The following is a 20,429-nucleotide window of genomic DNA, read 5'->3' as shown; positions in this document are numbered from 1 at the left end:
GGCAAAAATATGATTGAGTTTGCTGTTCCCTGTCACCTTTTCATTAATCAATGTCCGTCCCATTGTCCTGCACATCGGTTTCCCCCCAAATGTCCATCCAAATTGACCCTTTTGTCTTGAGGGAATTTGGAGTCACTTTCTTACCCCCTTTACATTTTCAAGCCCACGCGTGTGGAGTATACAAGGCACCCGACACAACATGATCTCGCTCTCCCCATGGAGTGTATATCAGATATTCATGTAAGGCCACAGCTGGGGTTTAGTCCTACTAATGGCTGCCCTCATAATTAGCCAGCCAGAACGTGTCTGGTGGTGAGGACGCCTTTGTTCGGCCATCGCCCTGCAGGCAACAGGCTGCATGGGACCTCAAGACCCCGGCGTGGTGAACAGATGGGGCGGTCGTGGATTTCTTTGCACCTACAGACTTAATGGAACATAAATCCGTTTCCCTCTGAAAATGAGATGCCTAGCATGAAACACAAATCTTATATCTGTCACGGATTCATTATAGAAGCAGACAGAGGGGAATAGAAATGACGGCTTTGTCCTTGTATTAAAAGCTGCTTCCTCATGAATATAATGGTCCATAAATTACTATGATTACCCATTATATCAGGCCATACGCTTGTATGGTGAGCCTGGGGGTATAGTAATCCTAGATATCCAATCCCAGTAAAACCAGTGCTGCTTGACGTTAATATATTGGTCTATATGTAATAGATGTGAAGGTATTCAGGCCATGTTCTCACTTCGCGTTTATTTGTGCTGAAAATCAGTGTTTAGCTGAAAATTCATGCCTGCTTTTTTGGAGCATTTTTTTCTCTATAAGCTTCTATGGGAGGAATGAGAAAAAAAAAACACATATTAGGAAAAAAAAAGTTGCATTTTTAAGTACAGAATCAAAGATTGTAGTAACAAAGATGCATTAAGAAAAATAGTGCTTCCAATCTTCATCAAAGATGCATCAAATAAAGGGAAAAAACAAAGCAAAAAAGCACAATAATCAAAGAAAATTATCGTGTATTATGATGCAGGCAGCTGCAAATAAAAAGCAACAGAAAATAAAATGCAGCATTGCATAGCCTCATATGTACAGGTAAGATCGGCACCAAGAGTAATACTGCGAAAGCCAGAATGACCGCTTTGGCCAATACTCATAAAGGTAAACTATATTAGCGAGTCATCTGAGAAAATCTGTCCGTGCTAATCACACGCCGATCGGAGTTTGATCCCAGTCTGTCGCGAATCCGATTTTCTCGGATGTGAAGAAGGGAAAAAACATTTCTGCATGGTCTCCATTCTGTCAGTCCGTAAAAATTTCACTGCGCTCAGATGTCGGCCGAGTGCGATCCGATTTACGGATGCAAATTGTGCATGCTGTGATTTTTTTTTTTTCCTTGGACACTCAGTGCGAGGAAAAAATCGGACATGTGCACAGCCCCATAGACTAACATTGTCCGAGTGCGATCTGATGCCATGTCGGACCGAAAATACAGTGTCTGCACAAGCCCTAAACCTGGGGTTACTCTGCGACTTTGGCCACTACACAGGCCACGCTGACAAAGGTCACTATGTGGCTGCTTCATTGCTGCATAAGGCAAATGAATGGGGTCACATATTGCAACTGTGACAAGCAGGATGCAAAGAGCTTGTGACTTTCTTATTGTGGTATGGATACCATACAGGTGGTTATGGACCCGAATAACTTGCATTATGCTGCGATGTAGCAGTGGTGATGGAGCGATAAGTCATTACTTTCTATTCTGGGAACATAATGGATTGAAATAATTATATTGCATCCATTTTTTTTATATACAAGAAAATTAATGCTAAGAGTGGACAAACAAAAAATGGCTGAAAATTGGATTAGGCACACTGATAAAAAAAGTCTGTTTACTTGACGTGTGGGAAAAAAGAAATGTCTGAATGAGGCCTAAAACAATCTGTACCAATTGCAAGACTACAATTTCTAGCGAGATAGTCAGCAATTCCACTTTTGGCTTCCCCACTACTGTATACAAAAGCGCGTCAGACTGTGCCTTTATATTTTCTATAGTTATGTTTTTGTGTGTTGTTTTTTTTAGCATTATGGCCAATGGCAGACGCTATACAGTGATATAGATCGAAGGTATACTCCTGGGAGTTTATTGCGACATATACCCTGAACATAATGTGAACAGTGACATTATATTTATGAATATAGTCGTGGGCCGCATCTGCGAAAAGTGTCTGACAGAAACAAAAGGCCTCGTTGCTCCTAGCAACCAATCAGAGCTCAGCTTTCATGACCATAACTGCTGAGAAAAAATGAAAGCTGTTCTGTGATTGGTTGCTGTGGATAACAAGGCCCATTTTTTTCCTGTTACAATTTGTATATATTAGGTCCATTGTTTTTATTTCACAGCCGTGTATACTAAATGTAGCTAAAATGGGATAAAAGTAGCTTCTTCTATTTAATAACTACAGGACCTGGTATGCATACCAGCCGCCCCAGTGCATTGTGGATGTTGTAGTTTCCTGAGCCTTTTAGAAGGGCTGGATTGCCAGGGAGATGTCAATGTAGGGACTGAGTATGCGTGGGAAGGGGTTAAATGGCAGCGGCCTTTGATCCCCCCCTCATTTAATGTCTGCAAGAAGGGAGGGGGTTACAGAGTGAAAGCCACCAACACTGAATGAAAGGAGACAACAAGGGGTGGAATTGGGTTACTCCCCCCATCACCCACCCCTATCACAGGGAAGCTCCAGGCTCCTTCCCGTCTCCTCCGCCTTTCAACCTTGTACACCTCTGTGGCACAAACATGTAGACAGACGGCCTCTGTCTCATCAGCACACTGCACCTCTGTCACAGACACCATGCCTGGCGGACGCACACCCAGATCTACCCCATTCATGGCTTGAGTGTGCCATTCCGCCACTCCGTGCCCCCTACACCATCTGCAGGTCCACACGTAACACTGGGCACCGATGCCCTGGGGGGCACACACACCAGTTGCCGCATCCACTGGGCACGTATGCCCTTTGTGCCACACATACACACCTAAGTGATACCGTCACGCACAACCTGTGCCCCTTTACCCATTAGTGAGTAACCTGGGCACACACAGCATGCCTGCTGTCCCCATCACCCCCTATAAAAACAGACTCACTACCCCCCTCCTCACACAGACACAGGGTCTGCTCCCTCCCATCCAGGATCCTGTTTAGAAAGTTATCCTGTCCCACATCAGGGGCGGGTGAAAGGAGGACAAGAGGCGAGAGACTGGGCACACACAGCACTCTGGAGACTGCCCACCAGATGCCCAGGTCCCTCTTTCCTCAGGCTGTATAGGGTGGCACTCTGAGTCACTTGGCACACTTATTTTTTTAAGAAAAGGTTAGATGCCCATAGATATACTCAGCGACCATAAATGTGCAACGCTGGCACCGACATGGACCATGATACATGCAGACAACATGCCAAATGCCAAGCTCCAGTCCTACATATCCCATTCCTATAAGTTATGTATTATCGCCATCAAATACATAATTTGAACCAGAACTTGCGTGCCAATGACAAATGACGCATGCATTACACATACATGTGCGTGATCTCCACTTCCAGCTATGAGGGCTACACTAGGCTTTGTTCTGCTTTTCCTACAATCCCAACTTGTTAGCTCCACCGCAACCAAGGGGCACTTTGGCATCTGCCCTAACCAGCTGAATGCCAACTTGTGGGTGGATGCCCAAAGCACCTGTGAAAGGGAATGTGAAGCCGATCAGGTAAGAATGCCACTAAACCCGCTTTTGAATGCAATTTATTCCGGAATGTGCATTGTATTGTATTCTGTCCGATAAATATGGACCATAGAGGCTGAATATTGTATCCTCCTGACCTGCTAATATGGACAGATGTAGCAGAGGTGAGCTGACGCTTGGCACAGCTTACTATGGCATCTCTATGTGTGGATTTACAAAACACTGCAGATAAACCGGATACATTTCCAGATCTCATAGCGATAAATTCCAATTTCAGTTCTGCTACATCTGTCAGTCCATCTATATATCTGTCTGTCAATCAGTCCGTTCATCTATCTCATATCTATCCCTTTCATATCTATCTCTATGCCCGTCCTCTATCTTCAATAAATCTGTCTGATATCTAATCTATCCCTCTATCTATCATCTATCTATCCCATATCTATCTATAATCTATCTACCCCTCTATCTATAATCTATCCATCTCTCTATCTATCCCTCTATCTGTCTATTATCTATTTATCTATATATCCCTCTATCTATCATTGAACCAGACTAGGTTTTGAAATTTAGAAATTAAAAAAAGTCCATCTTTAATCTGTCCATCTATGCATCTGTCCATCCATCAGTCCGTCCATGTATCTCATATCTATCCCTTTCATATCTACCTCTACGTCTGTCTTCTATTATACGTGTGTTCAATTTATCGATCTGTCCACCTGTCTGTCTACGCTGGGAATGCGTTATATTCATGGCGATGTAGAAATTTCTGCAACAAATTTGTTCTGTGTCTTCTTTCCCTGAGAAGGACCACGAGTTCTGGAAAAATATTTGTAGGCTGTGAGCCCTCGCGGGCAGGGTCCTCTCTCCTCCTGTACCAGTCGCTGACTCGTTTTTGTTCAAGATTATTGTACTTGTTGTTTGCTATGTATACTCCTTTTCACATGTAAAGCGCCATGGAATGAATGGCGCTATAATAATAATATATAAATGAAAGGATACAAGATCTGCCTAGATCAGAAGTCTCCAAGCCGTGGCTCTCTATATGTTGTGTAACTACAACTCCTAGCATCCTCACACAGCCCCAGATAACATAAGATACAAACACAAAGGAGATGCCAACCAGATAAGGTGCCAGGGAAAGAATGAAGAGAACTGGTTAGAGAGCGATGTCTTATTTGCAATTATATCTCTCCGTGTTTCTTTTCAGGATTGTGAACCATTTGAGAAATGCTGCACCAACGTCTGTGGACAGCAGAGCTGTGTTGCTGCCCGCTACCCTGATTCTGGCCTGCCAGCTCCCGGGTCCGTCCATCCTGCCACCTGTGCGGGTTTTGTCTGTTCTCAGCAGGGATCTGTCTGTGAGATGTGGGAAGGGCGTCCGGTCTGCCGCTGTCGGGAGCGATGTGGGAAGCAGCCGGGGTTCACCTGCGCCTCGGATGGTCTGACTTATTATAATCGCTGCTATATGGATGCGGAGGCCTGTGCCAGGGGCATCATGTTGGTTGAAGTGCCATGTAAGTTTGTGTCTTCTTGGCCACTCACTACTACACCTCCTTCTGAAACCACCCTCCAACCAACCCAACCATCAACACCTCTAGAGGTGCCAGTGCCACCAGCCTTGTACCATTCACCCGCACCACAGTCGGTGACTGTAGGTGGTACCGTAGGGCTACAATGTGAGTCTAGTGGGCGCCCACGACCGGAGATCCTTTGGGAAAAGTTGGGTGAAGGTCCTGCTGCACCGCTCATGCGCCCAGACCAGATGTATGGCAACCTTGTGGTAACGAACTCCGGCCAGCTTGTCATCTACAACGCCCGCCCGGAAGATGCTGGCGTGTACGTTTGCATGGCACGTAATTCTGCAGGACTTCTCCGCGCTCAGTTCCCGCTCTCTGTCGTGAAGAAGGGGGGTGCCAATAACCGCCAACCAATTCTCCCATCTGAATGCCTCAAACCCCCGGATCATAGAGATTGCCAAGATCTTAGGGTCCTTCGTTGGTTCTATGATTCCCAAAGTGGTGATTGCCATACCTTCTATAATAAGGGGTGCCCAGGTGGTACCAATGTCTTTCAAACTTATGAAGAGTGCCACTCATCATGCCAGCCTCGGCCACCGGAGCTTTGTACGTTACCACCGGTAAGAGGACCATGCAAGGCCCTGCAGTGGAGGTGGGCTTATAGTCCCCACACGCGCCAGTGCTTCTCTTTCATTTACGGTGGGTGCAATGGAAACCAAAACAATTTTGAGAGCAGGCAAGCGTGTGATGATCGTTGCCCCCTGCCACGTACTAAGCAATGCCAGGGATGCCATCTACGAGGACGACTTGTGCCCAGCTTGTGCCGTGGCGACTTTGTGATTGTGGGAAGGCTGGAGGATTCTGGGGAGGAACGAGTGCTGAGGGTGGTCCTCATAGAAGTACTAAAGGATGAATACATGGGTCTGCGACTTTTCCATACCAAGTACTTGGAAGTGACGGTGGGCGACAGTGGAGGTGGGGAGTGCGCGTGCAGCGGTCTTGCGGGTTCAGGAGACCATCAGCTCTTGATCATGGGTGAAGTACAAGATGGCATGGCTTTATTAGGACCCTCAAGCTATGTCAGGCCTGCTAATGAGAAAAGACTGAGGAAGGTCAGAGACATGTTGGAAAAGGGAACATGTCAGATGCTGAATCGATTTCAGGACTGAAAATACCTATTCGAAATTGGCGCTTTTCATACTCGAGGACAAATGATCCAAATGCTGGCGATCGATGAATGATCAACCACTATTTCTATACCGTTTCATGCCTCAATTATAACAGGATACAATCTCATAATAATAACATGAATTTGTAAAATGTTCAGGTGTAAGTAAAAATAAAAAAAAATGTGTGGTAGTGGAAAATGTAAAAATCCAGTCCTTAAAAGGGTTATTCCCATCTTCATAGATATGATATTGTTGGATAAAGCCTGTAATAACAAGCACTTTTGCAATTTACTGCATGTTAAAATTTGCAGCTGTTCTTGAGATGTTAAAACTTTTCTTTTGTTTACACCTTGTTGCCTAGGAGACCGACCACCGCTGCTGTCTAACGTGTAAGCACTGTGCTGAATCTGACTGGGATTAGGAGGTAACGGCGAGCTTCTTTAATCTTGGCCAGCTTCAAAGCAGTGCTTAAAAGCTCAATACATAAGAGCTTGTATGCACTGCGTATCTTCTACTGTCTAGCAGTGGTGGTCGGTCTCCAAGGCAACAAGCTGTAAACAAAACAAAAGTGTTACTATCTCAAGAACGGCTGAAAATTTCAATAAGCAGTAAATTACAAAAATGTTTATTTTTACAAGCACTATCCGCCAATATCCATGTATGAAGATGGGAATGACCCTTTGAAGTACCACTTTGTACAATCCCTTTAGTTTAAAAGGGTCCCTTGACAACAAAGTGATCGCAGGATAGCCTTCTGCTGCAATCAACAGAAATCTGTGAAGTATACTATCAATTGTACAATTTATCTGCAGTGCCCCCACAGGAGGAATGAAGTATTACACAGATTGGACATGATGGGTCCTCCAGAGTCAATAGCCACTCTATATTAATAGAGAGCAGGACCCCTATTAATTCAGAATTCACCAACCTTTTATAATAAGGACTGGCTGAAGTGTTAGTTTTTAACATTGTGGTACGTATTAAACAATTGACCGGTTTTGGAAATGTAGTAACAACCATTTTAAGTGATTTTTTTTTTATACGTATATGTCATTTTCATACATATATAATGCCAAATGTGTTGCAGCTTTTTCTTATACTATATCCATTAAATATTTTGTATTTTTTTTTTATTATTCAATGGAAAATTATATATGCACATTCTTTTTTTTTTTACTTTTACTTTTTTTTGGGATTGGTAAAATAAATTAAACTTGCAATTTACTATACTCTTTCAGTCCAACAGCGAAGTCTTTCAACAAAATGGGAAAATGTATAAGTAGAGTTGAGAAAAAAAAGATTTGCAGATGTCACAAAAGGCGCCCAAAATTACAGCATTCGAGTCCTGGTCCGGCTGCCAAGTGGTACCAATGTGCACACAACACTAGGGTCCTGCAAATCTTTTTGCTCAACTCTAATCCACTGGCATTAAGTCGAGCTCTTTATTTAAATCTACAGGATCCAGTGAAAATAATTTATAAAATCTAATCATTAATTATATAATATATAAATCAAGATTAATGTTAGTGCATTACCACAAGTGGCCACATGAGGGAGCCCCACGCTTAAAAAAAACTATTTTGTCCAACTATAATTTTGTTTTTGTTTTTCTTTATAAATATATTAAAATTTAAGATTTTTTTCTTTTGTATTTTATGCTAGTCTTCCTAAACTAATCTTGGATTTAGGTGCCGATCATTCAATAAGAATTAATTTTTGCAGAGAAAAAAAGCATGATAAATCTTAAAAAAAAAAAAAGTATTGAAAGGAGGCAATCAGGTGAGGTTTTATAATTTTTTTTAATATAGATATCCAATACAGTGCACGTACCTAGGCACAAATGTATGTATATAAAAAAAAATTAATGTGAAGTTTTAAGGCCGAGATTTTGCCGCTTTGGGTCACATCTTCCGGAAGATCAAACACTTGTTATTTGCCGGCATGTCCACCTGCAACACAACGCAAGAGTCGGAGATCAGTGGCACAAAGGTTTGTCACGTGACAGGAGGCGGGCAAGGGTTAATGATAGATATGCGAGGGCGAAAGGGCGTCCTGCAGACGTTAATGCTATTGTGTCTGTCAATGTGACATTGTCATACACACGGTTGCCCTGTAGACTATTAACCTTCATTTTCTTGCAACAATGAGGGTTGAGTCTATTTTCAGTAAGTTAATGCAAGATACAGACATCAGAGACCCTTAATCCGGCCACTGACAGATATTTTCTATTTCTAAACCAATTCTAGACAAATCCTTTAATAACCTCATTATACCCATAAGGAGAATATAATGGACTTAAAGAGGGACCTTTAAAGGGATTGTCCAGAATTAGACATTAGTTCTGCTTTTTCCCCCCACATCAACAGCGCCACTCTTGTTCACAGGCTGTATCTGGTATTGCACCTCAAGAGCATATAATATCAGACACAGAGACGAAAAGGGGTAATTCCAGCACATCCACTCAGGTAGAATAAAATCTTGGATTGTGTGTCGTGGGTGTGAACTGGACAACATCAAAATAGTGTTGCCCGAATTGTTTTTTCTGTAAAGGGAGGTGTGTACTTTGTGATGTGTTAATCACCAGAGAGAAAAACATCAAGGAATGAGACTTGGTCAGATGGAGTGTCGCATGTGAATCGCAAATTGCAGTTATTATTGTTTAAATAGTGTCAGGAATTCTGTTGCCTTCTACAGTTTGACCACTAGTGGCCACTATTGTTCACTTAATTGTGCGGCAGTTTCACTGCTTACCACTGGAGGCTGCTTTTGTGTTCTACAATTGCCCTTTTCCAAGATGGCGGATTCTGAATCTATGGAATCCATCTTGTTTCCTGTTTGGGCCTACTTAAAGCCTCATGGATCTCTCACTCATTGCTTGAGTATTGTGTCTAGCTGTTAGCTTAGCTTCAGTCTCCAGCTCCTGAACATTCTTACCTAGACTGTTCTCACCTATCTATGGATTGTTTCCTACAACTCTTTGTTATCTCCAAGAACTTCTACTATCGCTTGCTCTTCCTGCTTGTGCTCCTTCAGCCACTGGTTTCCCGCAGTACTATGCCAGTATCGTAACAAATAGTGTGCAAAATCAGAGAACTGGACTGCATTACCCTGCCAAATTAAAAGTATGTCGTCCACATATCTCTCATACCAAATTAGGTATGGGGAAAATGGATTTTTTTTGGAAAAAATGTTGAACTCCTCCCACCACGACATAAATAGAATGGCTAGGGACAGAGAGAATTTTCAGCCCATAGGTGCACTTAGGGTCTGCAGAAAAAAATCATTTTGAAACAATGGTTCTTCATTTTTTTATGTCATGCTTGAAGGACAAGGTGGGATTGGACCTTAAGGTATATAAGTATATGTCCTGTATGATAGACCATATTAACTTGCAATAAAAGGCAGTGTCCAAAATTACAACGCAGCCTCCTTTATCTGACTGCCGTACTGTCAGATGCTTTTCTAGCGAGCCAAGCTCCTACCCTCTCCCCCGCCTTCCCTATCCAATATCAAACACAGTCCATGGACAAAAATGGCTCCGTTTCTGGATAAAAAAAACAAGCAGCAAAGCATACAGAGGGGAAAATAAGTATTTGATACATTGCTGGTTTTGCAAGTTTTCCCACCTACAAAGAATGGAGAGATCTGTAATTTGTATCATAGGTACACTTCACCTGTGAGAGACAGAATCTAAAAATAAAATCCAGAAAATCACATTGTATGATTTTTACACAATTAATTTGCATTTTATTGCATGAAATAAGTATTTGATACAATAGAAAAAAATAATGTAATATTTGGTACAGAAACCTGTGTTACAATTACAGAGGTCAGACGTTTCCTGCAGTTCTTGACCAGGTTTGCACACACTGCAGCAGGGATTTTGGCCCCCTCCTCTATACAGATCTTCTCCAGATCTTTCAGGTTTTGGGGCTGTCATTGGGCAACATTGAGTTTCAGCTCCCTCCAAAGATTTTCTATTGGGTTCAGGTCTGGAGACTGGCTATGCCACTCCAGGACCTTGAAATGCTCCTTATGGAGCTGCATCTCAGTTGCCCTGGCTGTGTGTTTCAGGTCATTGTCATGCTGGAAGACCCAGACACAAACTATCTTTAATGTTCTTACTGAGGCAAGGAGATTGTTGGCCAAAATCTTGCGATACATGACCCCATCCATCCTCCCTTCAATACAGTACAGTCGTCCTGTCCCTTTTGCAGAAAATCACCCCCAAAGTATGATGTTTCCCCCACCATGCTTCACGGTTGGGATGGTGTTCTTGAAGTTGTACTCATCCTTTTTCTTCCTCCAAACATGGCGAGTGGAGTTGATACCAAAAAGTTATATTTTGGTCTTATCTGACCACATGACCATCTCCCATGCCTCCTCTGGATCATCCAGATGGTCACTGGCGAACTTCAAACGGGCCTGGACATGTGCTGGCGTGAGCAGGGGGACTTTGCGTGCCCTGCAGGATTTTAATCCATGACTGTGTAGTGTGTTACTAACTGTAATGTTTGAGACTATGGTCCCAGCTTTATTCAGGTCATTGACCAGGTCCTCCCGTGTAGTTCTGGACGGATTCCTGACCTTTCTCAGAATCATCTTTACCCCATGAAACAATATCTTGCATGGAGCCCCAGACCGAGGAAGATTGACAGTCATCTTGTGTTTCTTCCATTTTCTAATAATTGCACCAACAGTTGTTGCATTCTCACCAAGCTGCTTGCCTATTGCCCTGTAGCCCATACCACCCTTGTGCAGGTCTACAATTTTGTCCCTGGTGTCCTTAAACAGCTCTTTGGTCTTAGCCATGGTGGAGAGGTCGGAGTGTGATTGTGTGGACAGGTGTCTTTTATACAGGTAACGAGTTCAAACAGATAATGAGTGCGGAGTAGGAGGGCTTCTTAAAAAGAAAAATTAACAGGTCTGTAAGAGCCAGAATTCTTCTGGTTGGTATGTGATCATATACTTATACTTATTTCATGCAATGCAATTATGTAAAAATCATACAATGTGATTTTCTGGATTTTAGTTTAGATTCTGTCTCTCACAGGTGAAGTGTAATAATAATTACAGACCTCTCCATTCTTTGTAGGTGGGAAAACCTGCAAAATCAGTAGTGGATCAAATACTTCTTTTCCCCACTGTATATGCTAATGGGGGAATTTGTGAGGAATCGTTGTTGCCTAAATGTTTGGTGTAGGGCCAGTTTCAGAAGTCCCTACCATTTTCTCTAGCGCCATCCCACAGGTCTTTGCCAGCTCATGCAGATCTGATGTATCCCAGATTCCCCAGGCTGGATTGCTGCAAAGTAATAGGTTATGTTAGAAAGTCATATACAACAGAAAGTGTAAATTAGATACACTATATAGACATGAGTTTTGGGACACGCATCTTAATCAATGAGTTCAGGTTTTGACAAACTCAAATTGCAGAGTGGGGTCACTGAGTGATGAGGAGCAGAGGACAGAAAAGTCACCACTGCTCTGCTGACCCCATAACTGCAGAGTCTAGAGCTCCTCTGGTATTAACATCAGCACAAACACTGCGCCCCCGCCGGGAGCTTCACGGCCAAGCAGCTGTACATCACCAAGCACAATGCTGAGAGTCGGATGCAGTGGTGTAAAGCCACCACCACTGGACTCTGGAGGAGACATGTTCTGTGCAGTGACGGATCACACTTCTCTATCTGCGTCTGATGGAGGAGTCTGGGTTTGGTGATTCCAGGAGGACGTTACCCCCTGACTGCATTGTGCCCCCTGTACAGATGGTGGATGAGGATAATGCTATGGGCTGTTATCAGGGGGCGGCCTCAGCCCCTTAGTGCCAGTGAAGGGAAATCTTAACCCCTTTCTGACGTGATCAAAAAAAAAAAAGAAGCAAAAAACTTTATCATCATGCCGCCAAACAAAAAGTGGAATAAAACGTGAACAAAAAGACTAATGTAAATAAAAATGGTACCGCTGAAAACGTCATCTTATCCCACAATAAACAAGCCGCCATAGATCTCCATCAGCCGAAAAATAAAAAAAAGTTATAGCTCTCAGAATAAAGCGATGCAAAAAAAATTTTTTTTCTATAAAAAAGTTTTTATTGTGTAAAAGCGCCAAAACATGAAAAAGACAATATAAATATGGCACCGCTGTAAACATACTGACCCAAAGAATAAAGCTGCCTTATCAATTTCACCACATGCGGAACGGCATAAAAAAAAACAATTCCTGAATTGTTGGTTTTTGCTTATTCTGCCTCCCAAAAATCGGAATAGAAAGCGATGAAAAAATGTCATGTGCCCAAAACTGGTACCAATAAAAACGTCAACTTGTCCCGCAAAAAACAAGCAGTCACATGACTCTGTTGGCCGAAATATGGAAAAATTATAGCTTTCAAAATATGCGATGCAAAAACTAGTCTTTACAAAAAAAGCGTCTTTTAGTGTGTGACAGCTGTCAATCATAAAAACCCGATATAAATCTGGTATCGCTGTAATCGCACCGACCCCAAGAATAAAGTCGTCTAATCACTTATACCGCACGAGGAACAGCGTAAAAAATAAACTCTAGGGTTGGGGATGTATTAGGGTTGGGATTTTTTCAAAAGTAAAGAAAAAAAAAAATGACGACGATATGGCGACTAGTGTTGAGCGCAAGTGCTCGCTACTTGAGTTTGCATCGGGTGCTCGGGTATGCATTGAGTATCGTGGGTATTTGAGTGACATGCTCGAGTCTCTGCCCCATATGCTTCGCGGCCAAAAAAAACTTGCGGGGATTGCCTGCCATGCACGAGCGATCTCCGCATGTTTTTTTTTGGGGTATCTAATAACCGTGAAACATGCGGGCGGGGACTCGAGCATGCCACTCGAGCACCCGCGATACATGGTGCATACCTGAGTACCCGATGCAAACTCAAGTAGCGAGCACTTGCACTCAAGACTAATGACAACTTATTCAATATGATGACCTAATATTATCAAATTCTGTGTCGTACCTCTGGGTTCAAAATGTTCACTATACCCCTTGATAAAATTCTTGAGGGGTCAAGTTTCCAAAATGGTGTCACTTGTGGGGGAGGGTTTACACTATTTAGGCACATCAGGGGCTCTCCAAAAGAGACATGGCGTCCGCTCTCAATTCTAGCCAAGTTTGCATTCAAAAAGTCACACAGTGCTCCTTCCCTTCTGAACTCTGCCGTGTGCCCAAACACTGTATTTTCCCCACATATGGGGTATTGGCGTACTCAGGAGAAATTGCACAACAGTTTTTGGGGTCCATTTTCACCTCTTACCCTTGTGCAAATAAAAAATTTGGGGCTAAAAGATAATTTTTGTGGAAAAAGTTAGATTTTTTTATTTTCACGGCTCTACGTTATAAACTTCTGTGAAGCACATGGAAGTTTAGGGTGCTCACCACACATCTAGAGAAGTTCCTTGAGGGGTCTAGTTTCCAAAATGGTGTCACTTGTGCTTGTGGGCAGGGCTGTGGAGTCAGAGTCGTGGAGTCTGTGTCCATTTTGGTGGAATCGGAGTCGGTATAAAATGGACCAACTCCAACTCCTAAAATATGTAATAAATTAGATACAGTAGTTCAATGCAGTTTATGGGAAATATTTTTTCATGATAATTTGGGAAAGTTATGTCCTATAAATGTCTGTCCTATTCCTGAGCTAAGGGTCTAGACTTTTAGCTGAGATGAATCTGTGCTACAGTAAATTTATCATTTAAACATGAGCCATGTATGAGGGAGTCGGAGTCATAGATATTGAGGAGTTGGAGGTTTGGCTTACCAACTCCACAGACCTGCTTGTGGAGGGTTTCCACTGTTTAGGCACATCAGGGGCTCCCCAAACACGACATGGCGTCCGCTAATTATTCAAGCAAATTTTAGATTCAAAAAGTCAAATGGCGCTCCTTCCCTTCCGAACTCTGCCGTGCGCCCAAACAGTGTTTTTTCCCCACATATGGGGAATCGGCATGCTCAGGAGAAATTGCACAACAAATTTTGGGGTCCATTTTTTCCTGTTACCGTTGCGGAAAAAAAAAAAAAAAAAAAAGAGTCTAAAAATAACATTTTTGTAAAAAAAAAATGTTCATTGTTTTCTTCCACATTCCAAAAATTCCTATTTAGCACCTAGAAGTAACGTCATAGATAGACCATTTGTTATTCTTTAAAGATTCCATAATAACAGGGTCTGTACCACAGGACTGGCGTATAGCAAATGTGGTGCCAATATTCAAAAAGGGGACAAACACCAAACCTGGAAATTATAGGCCAGTAAGCTTAACCTCTACTGTGGGTAAAATCCTGGAGGGTTTCCTAAGAGATGTTATACTAGAGTATCTGAAGAAGAATAACCTCATGACCCAATATCAACATGGGTTTACGAGGGACCGTTCCTGTCAGACTAATCTGATCAGCTTTTATGAAGATGTAAGTTCCGGACTGGACCAAGGAAATGCAGTGGATGTTGTGTACATGGACTTTTCAAAAGCTTTTGATACGGTTCCACACAAAAGGTTGATACATAAAATGAGAACAATGGGGATAGAGGAAAATATATGTATGTGGGTTAAGAATTGGCTCAGTGATAGGAAACAAAGGGTGGTTATTAATGGAAAACACTCAGACTGGGTCTCAGTTAACAGTGGGGTACCACAGGGGTCAGTATTGGGCCACCTTCTTTTCAACATATTTATTAATGACCTTGTAGGGGGCATACAGAGTAGTATTTCAATATTTGCAGATGACACTAAACTCTGCAGGGTAATCAATACAGAGGAGGACAATTTTATATTACAGGAGGATCTATGTAAACTAGAAGCTTGGGCTGATAAATGGCAAATGAGCTTTAATGGGAATAAATGTAAGTTAATGCACTTGGGCAGAGGAAATAAAATGTATAATTATATGCTTAATTGTAAAACACTGGGCAAAACTGTAACTGAAGAAGGCCTGGGTGTATTGGTGGACGACAAGCTCACGTTTGGAGGCCAGTGTCAGGCAGCTGCTGCAAAGGCAAATAAAATAATGGGATGCATTAAAAGAGGCACAGATGCTCATGAGGAGAACATAATTTTACCTCTATACAAGTCACTAGTGCAGCCACACTTAGAATACTGTGTACAATTCTGGTCTCCGGTGTATAAGAAAGACATAGCTGAACTAGAGCGGGTGCAGAGAAGAGCGACCAAGGTTATTAGAGGACAGGGGGGTCTGCAATACCAAGACAGGTTATTACACTTGGGGTTATTTAGTTTGGAAAAACGAAGGCTTAGGGGTGATCTTATTACTATGTACAAGTATATGAGGGGACAGTACAAAGACCTTTCTACTGATCTTTTTACTCTGAGGTCAGAGATGGGGACAAGGGGGCATCTTCTACGTCTGGAGGAAAGAAGGTTTAATCATAATCACAGACGGGGATTCTTTACTGTAAGAGCAGTGAGACTGTGGAACTCTCTGCCGCATGATGTTGTAATGAGTGATTCACTGTTAAAATTTAAGAAGGGCCTAGATGCCTTTCTTGAAAAGTATAATATTATAGGTTATAAATACTAGATTCCTTGATAGGGCGTTGATCCAGGGAACTAGTCTGATTGTCGTATGGAGTCAGGAAGGAATTTTTTCCCCAATGTGGAGCTTAGTGTTTGCCACATGGTTTTTTGTTGCCTTCCTCTGGATCAACATGTTAGGCTATGGGTTGAACTAGATGGACTTAGTCTTCCTTCAACCTTAAAAACTATGTTACTATGGTACCTGAAGGGTTAATAAAGTTCTTGAATGTGGTTTTGAGCACATTGAGGGGCTGCAGTTTTTAGAATGGTGTCACTTTTGGGTATTTTCTGTCATAAAAACCCCTCAAAGTGACTTCAAATGTGATGTGATTCCTAAAAAAAAAAATGGTTTTGTAAATTTTGTTGGAAAAATGAGAAATCGCTGGTCAACTTTTAACCCTTATAGCTTCCTAACAAAAAAAAATTTTGGTTCCAAAATTGTGCTGATGTAAAGTAGACATGTGGGAAATGTTATTTATTAACTATTTTGTGTGACATATCTCTCTGATTTAAGGGCATGAAAATTCACATTTTGAAAATTGCAAAATGTTCTAAATTTTCGCCAAATTTCCGATATTTTCACAAACCACCCTCGGGGGTAAAGGGGTTAATACTTCAGCACACGACATTGTGGAGAATTGTCGTTTCCAGCTTTGTGGGAACAGATTGAAGAAGACCCTTTTCTGTTCACCATGACTGCGCCCAGTGCACAAGTTTTTTGAAGATGACATATTAATCAGATATTATATATATAATTTTCAGATCCATGAGGTCTGGTCAGGGGACGCTGGAGATGGGGACTGGGCAGAGCGCCTTTACAGACATCATCCACACAGGAGGAATATATTCATAGAGATCTCAATATAGCCCTGGCTCATGGGCGCCCTGTACAGAAATATATCAGCCCCTGTGCCCCATGGGACATCATGACTAGGACGGACAGATGATCTATTTCCCAACATTTGAGTACATTCAGTACGTTCTTAAATAAGCATTACCTATTGGCTAACGGAGAACCCCCTTTAATTGTAAACATGGGAAAGGTATACGGTACGGCACATCAGATAAAAAGGAGGAGACACAGCAGAGTATATACTGTATACATTGAGTAATACCTGTTTTTCAGACTCTGGTTAAAATCAATATTACTTTGCGGAGTGAGGACGCCATTAACAGAGTACGGCTGGGGAGAAAACAGGGAGAATCATTAGTGAATGCAGGGATGTGAACGATTCCTAGACATAGATTGTACAATATATCCCCCTCAGCTCCCATTCACTTCAATAGGAGCTGAGATGCAGTACCAGAGAACGGCCACTACACAGTGTATGGCGCTGTGGTGCTCTGGCTCTGTACATTGGCAGGACCAGGTACCAGCTGATCGCCTGTCGGACCCCCCACCGATCTGGTATTACTGAGCTGTCCTGGGAATAGATCATCAATATCAAACTTTCTGGACAACCCCTTTAAGAAAAGCATGTAAGGGAATATATGGATCTATAACGTATACTACATCACGAAACACGGCAGACCAGTCTTACCCCATAGGTCAGGAGAACACCGCCAGGTTGTAGCACATGTCCGGCCCCATAAAACAAACCCTGTTGTGGAAAAAAACAAAAAAACACAAAGTCCACAGCACATCATAAATAGGTGTAAAATGTATTATAATTATGTTATTTGTGGCTGTTTATGGGGGGGCACCATACTCGTCGTCAGGTGGGGGGGCATTGGGAGCATCATACTTGTCGTCAGGTGGGGGGAACTGGGAGCATCATACTCTTCGTCGGGTGAGGGGGCACTGGGAGCATCATACTCTTCGTCGGGTGGGGGGGGGTCACTGGGAGCATCATACTCTTCGTCGAGTGGGGGGGGGACCATGCTCTTTGTCGGGTGGGGTGGGTCACTGGGAGTATCATACTCTTCGCCGGATGGGGGGGCACCATGCTCTTCGTCAGGTGGGGGGGGCACTGGGAACATCATGCTCTTCGTCAGGTGGGGAGGGTCACTGGGAGCATCATGCGCTTCATCGGGTGGGGGGGGCGTCACTGTGAGCATCATACTTTGTCAGGTGGGGAGGCACTGGGAGCATCATACTCTTCGTCAGGTGGGGGGGTCACTGGGAGTATCATACGCTTCGTCGAGTGTGGGGGGCACCATACTCTTTGTCAGGTGGGGAGGGTCACTGGGAGCATCATGCTCTTCATCGGATGGGGGAGGCACTGGGAGCATCATACTTGTAGGGTGGAGGAGCACTGAAGGCATCATACTATGTGTGGGAAGCAGTGTGGCAGTATCTTAATCTGTGGGGACCTCATACTATATATGGGGGGGAATGCTGCATACTTAAGGAAACACTATGGGGACATCCATGTGTGTGGAGATATCACTGGATATCATATGGGGTGTCATCCTGCATGGAGCCCATAAAATGGGTATTAACCTATGAAGAAACACCAAGGGACTTCACGAGGGGCACCAAACCTATGAAGAAACACCAAGGGACTTCACGAGGGGCACCATTTCTGTGCACAAAAAAGACTGGCCAGAGTTAGAGCTGTAGTTCTGATGTAAAAAAAAAATTGCATGCACCACAATATGTGCCCCTCTTTCCTCATCTTCACAGTTAGGAGGTATGAAAAAGGGGCCACGCCAGCAAGTGCCATCTGTATAGCTTAGATGTTGTTGCTGAAGTATGAGGCTACCAGCACTTAAGCCCCCTGAGTTACATAGTAGGAAAAAGCTCCCAGTATCCAGCGATTTACCCACATTTGATGGCAGCGGTGCATTTCCCCTGCACTGGGCATTAGATAGCAATATATGTATTAAGCCACGTTCAGTATTTTACATCAGTATTTGTAAGCCGAAACTAAGAGTGGGTGATAAATACAGAAGTGGTGACGTGTTTCTATTATACTTTTCCTCTGATTGTTCCACTCCTGGTTTTGCCTTTCAAATACTGAAGTAAACTGCTGACCAAATACTGACCGTAGCCTTACATGTAATATATGAATGGCTCAAACCTCCAGAACAATGAATGGACAGATGAAACAGAATTCCTTCAGCCCAGAACAATCAGCTAATTTCTAGTAATAGCCATTAGATTTTTTTTTGTGGAACAGTAATGGGGTCCACATAGAGGCCACAATGTAAAAGCGGATCTGAACACCACAAGTAAAGGGTAATAGAGATTAAATAAAGCAATAACCTGAGTACAGGCGGGCTCTGAAATATGAATCATATTGATGCAGACAACCAGTTGCAGTGAATTTGGCTCCAGGCCCCAAGTCTCCCAGCTCCGGGAGGCATCCAGGGTGCGGGGTTGTTCCACATTTGTTAGAGACCACCTGGAGATGTATTCACTTATACTGGAGAAACAAAAAAAAATCCTGGTTACAAATAGTTTTATAAAATTACGTGACTTCATGTGTAGAATCAAACTACAATTTTGGCTTTGCTAGTAGCGACGCACGCCAACATAACACTTGTTCCTTTGGGGTTATTTTAAACTTACTAGCACAACTATGCTTAATTATTAAAGGGTTAATGCTTTTTTTTTGTAATGCTATGTTTTTCTGGGACTTGTAGTTCCTTATAATGTATATAAACAATAGGGAAAGGGCATAAAGAACTATTGCAGCTTAGCAACCAATCAGAATCCACGTCTTATTTCACAGATGCCATTGAAAGTAAAAGGCTGTGTTCTAATTGGTTAGCTCTGGGTTTCATTCCTGAGCAGGCTTTATCTCAGTCACATGACCAGCGCCGGTCACATGACTCACCTCCGCAGACAGCGCTGGTCCATCTCAGTAGGCATCCAACGCAGATTGGGCAGCGCCCGGGAAAAATGTGCTGCGTGCTGCCCGGTGCCCGACGCCACCTCCAGTGCCCGCACCACCGGAGCCGCAGGGTTCACATATTGCCGCAGGACGTCAAGGATCGGCTCCTTGTTCCTGTCCGCGGCTGCGGCCACTAACATCCTTCCCAGCTTCACTGTGGCGTTTCTGATTCCGGACTTGTGGGGGCGGAACTACAACTCCCAGAATCCCCCACTCATTTTACGACGAATTACGGCTTTTTAAAGTGACAGTGCACATTTTGGTGCAAGTCCCATTTATGCTTTCTTTCCCGTGGGTCATTTTTTTTTTAGGGGGAGAAGCAGCATCTGCAATGAAAATGAATGGTTATTGTGCTTGTTTATAGAATAATATTTCTAGAACGTTGGTTGTTCCTCTGCGACTCCTCCTGGAGATATAGGATAACCTTTTCAACACCCATTGTGTAGTGTGCGGTGACACGTCCCAAAGCTGCAGGACATCCAGTGATCGATTTAAGAATACATTTCCAGGAGGAATAATAGAGGAACGGCACAATGAAAAATATTACATGGATGACCGGAAACCCAAAGGGGCAAAAGAAAAGCTGTTTGTGCTGCCAATGGCATCCAGTGAC

General features: G+C 43.1%; 2 protein-coding genes across 2 annotated transcripts; one reads left to right on the top strand and one right to left on the bottom strand.

The window, feature by feature from the left end:
- The first annotated feature begins 2,655 nt into the window (after positions 1–2,655).
- On the top strand, positions 2,656–8,010 carry WFIKKN1 (WAP, follistatin/kazal, immunoglobulin, kunitz and netrin domain containing 1). Its single transcript, XM_073645947.1, has 2 exons — positions 2,656–3,762; positions 4,949–8,010. Exons 1-2 carry the CDS (start codon positions 3,604–3,606, stop codon positions 6,425–6,427), a joined length of 1,638 nt encoding a protein of 545 aa, XP_073502048.1. The 5' UTR covers positions 2,656–3,603; the 3' UTR covers positions 6,428–8,010.
- A 197-nt stretch (positions 8,011–8,207) lies between these two features.
- Positions 8,208–20,042, bottom strand: METTL26 (methyltransferase like 26). The gene is made up of 6 exons (XM_073648240.1): positions 19,760–20,042; positions 19,186–19,345; positions 17,519–17,578; positions 17,093–17,160; positions 11,653–11,731; positions 8,208–8,376 (listed from the first exon to the last, which is right to left on the bottom strand). Exons 1-6 carry the CDS (start codon positions 19,954–19,956, stop codon positions 8,329–8,331), a joined length of 612 nt encoding a protein of 203 aa, XP_073504341.1. The 5' UTR covers positions 19,957–20,042; the 3' UTR covers positions 8,208–8,328.
- Positions 20,043–20,429: the final 387 nt, after the last annotated feature.

This window comes from Phyllobates terribilis, unplaced genomic scaffold (genome assembly GCF_046119375.1).
Source record: "Phyllobates terribilis strain yellow unplaced genomic scaffold, ASM4611937v1 Scaffold_9__5_contigs__length_417890890, whole genome shotgun sequence".
NCBI lineage: Eukaryota > Metazoa > Chordata > Amphibia > Anura > Dendrobatidae > Phyllobates > Phyllobates terribilis.
The sequence above is the reverse complement of the archived record's forward strand: the minus strand, read 5'-3'. Positions and strand labels throughout refer to the sequence as shown.

Bases quoted from the DNA above. Each gene is read 5' to 3' on its own strand.
- METTL26 (XM_073648240.1), bottom strand. From the start codon at position 19,956: ATGTTAGTGGCCGCAGCCGCGGACAGGAACAAGGAGCCGATCCTTGAC. The intron at 19,346-19,759 runs GTGAGTCATGTG...TTGTTTCTCCAG, and splicing joins GACCAGCGCTGTCTGCGGAG to TATAAGTGAATACATCTCCA. The intron at 8,377-11,652 runs GTAGGGACTTCT...GTTGTGTTGCAG, and splicing joins GGATGGCGCTAGAGAAAATG to GTGGACATGCCGGCAAATAA.
- WFIKKN1 (XM_073645947.1), top strand. From the start codon at position 3,604: ATGAGGGCTACACTAGGCTTTGTTCTGCTTTTCCTACAATCCCAACTT. The intron at 3,763-4,948 runs GTAAGAATGCCA...GTTTCTTTTCAG, and splicing joins GGGAATGTGAAGCCGATCAG to GATTGTGAACCATTTGAGAA.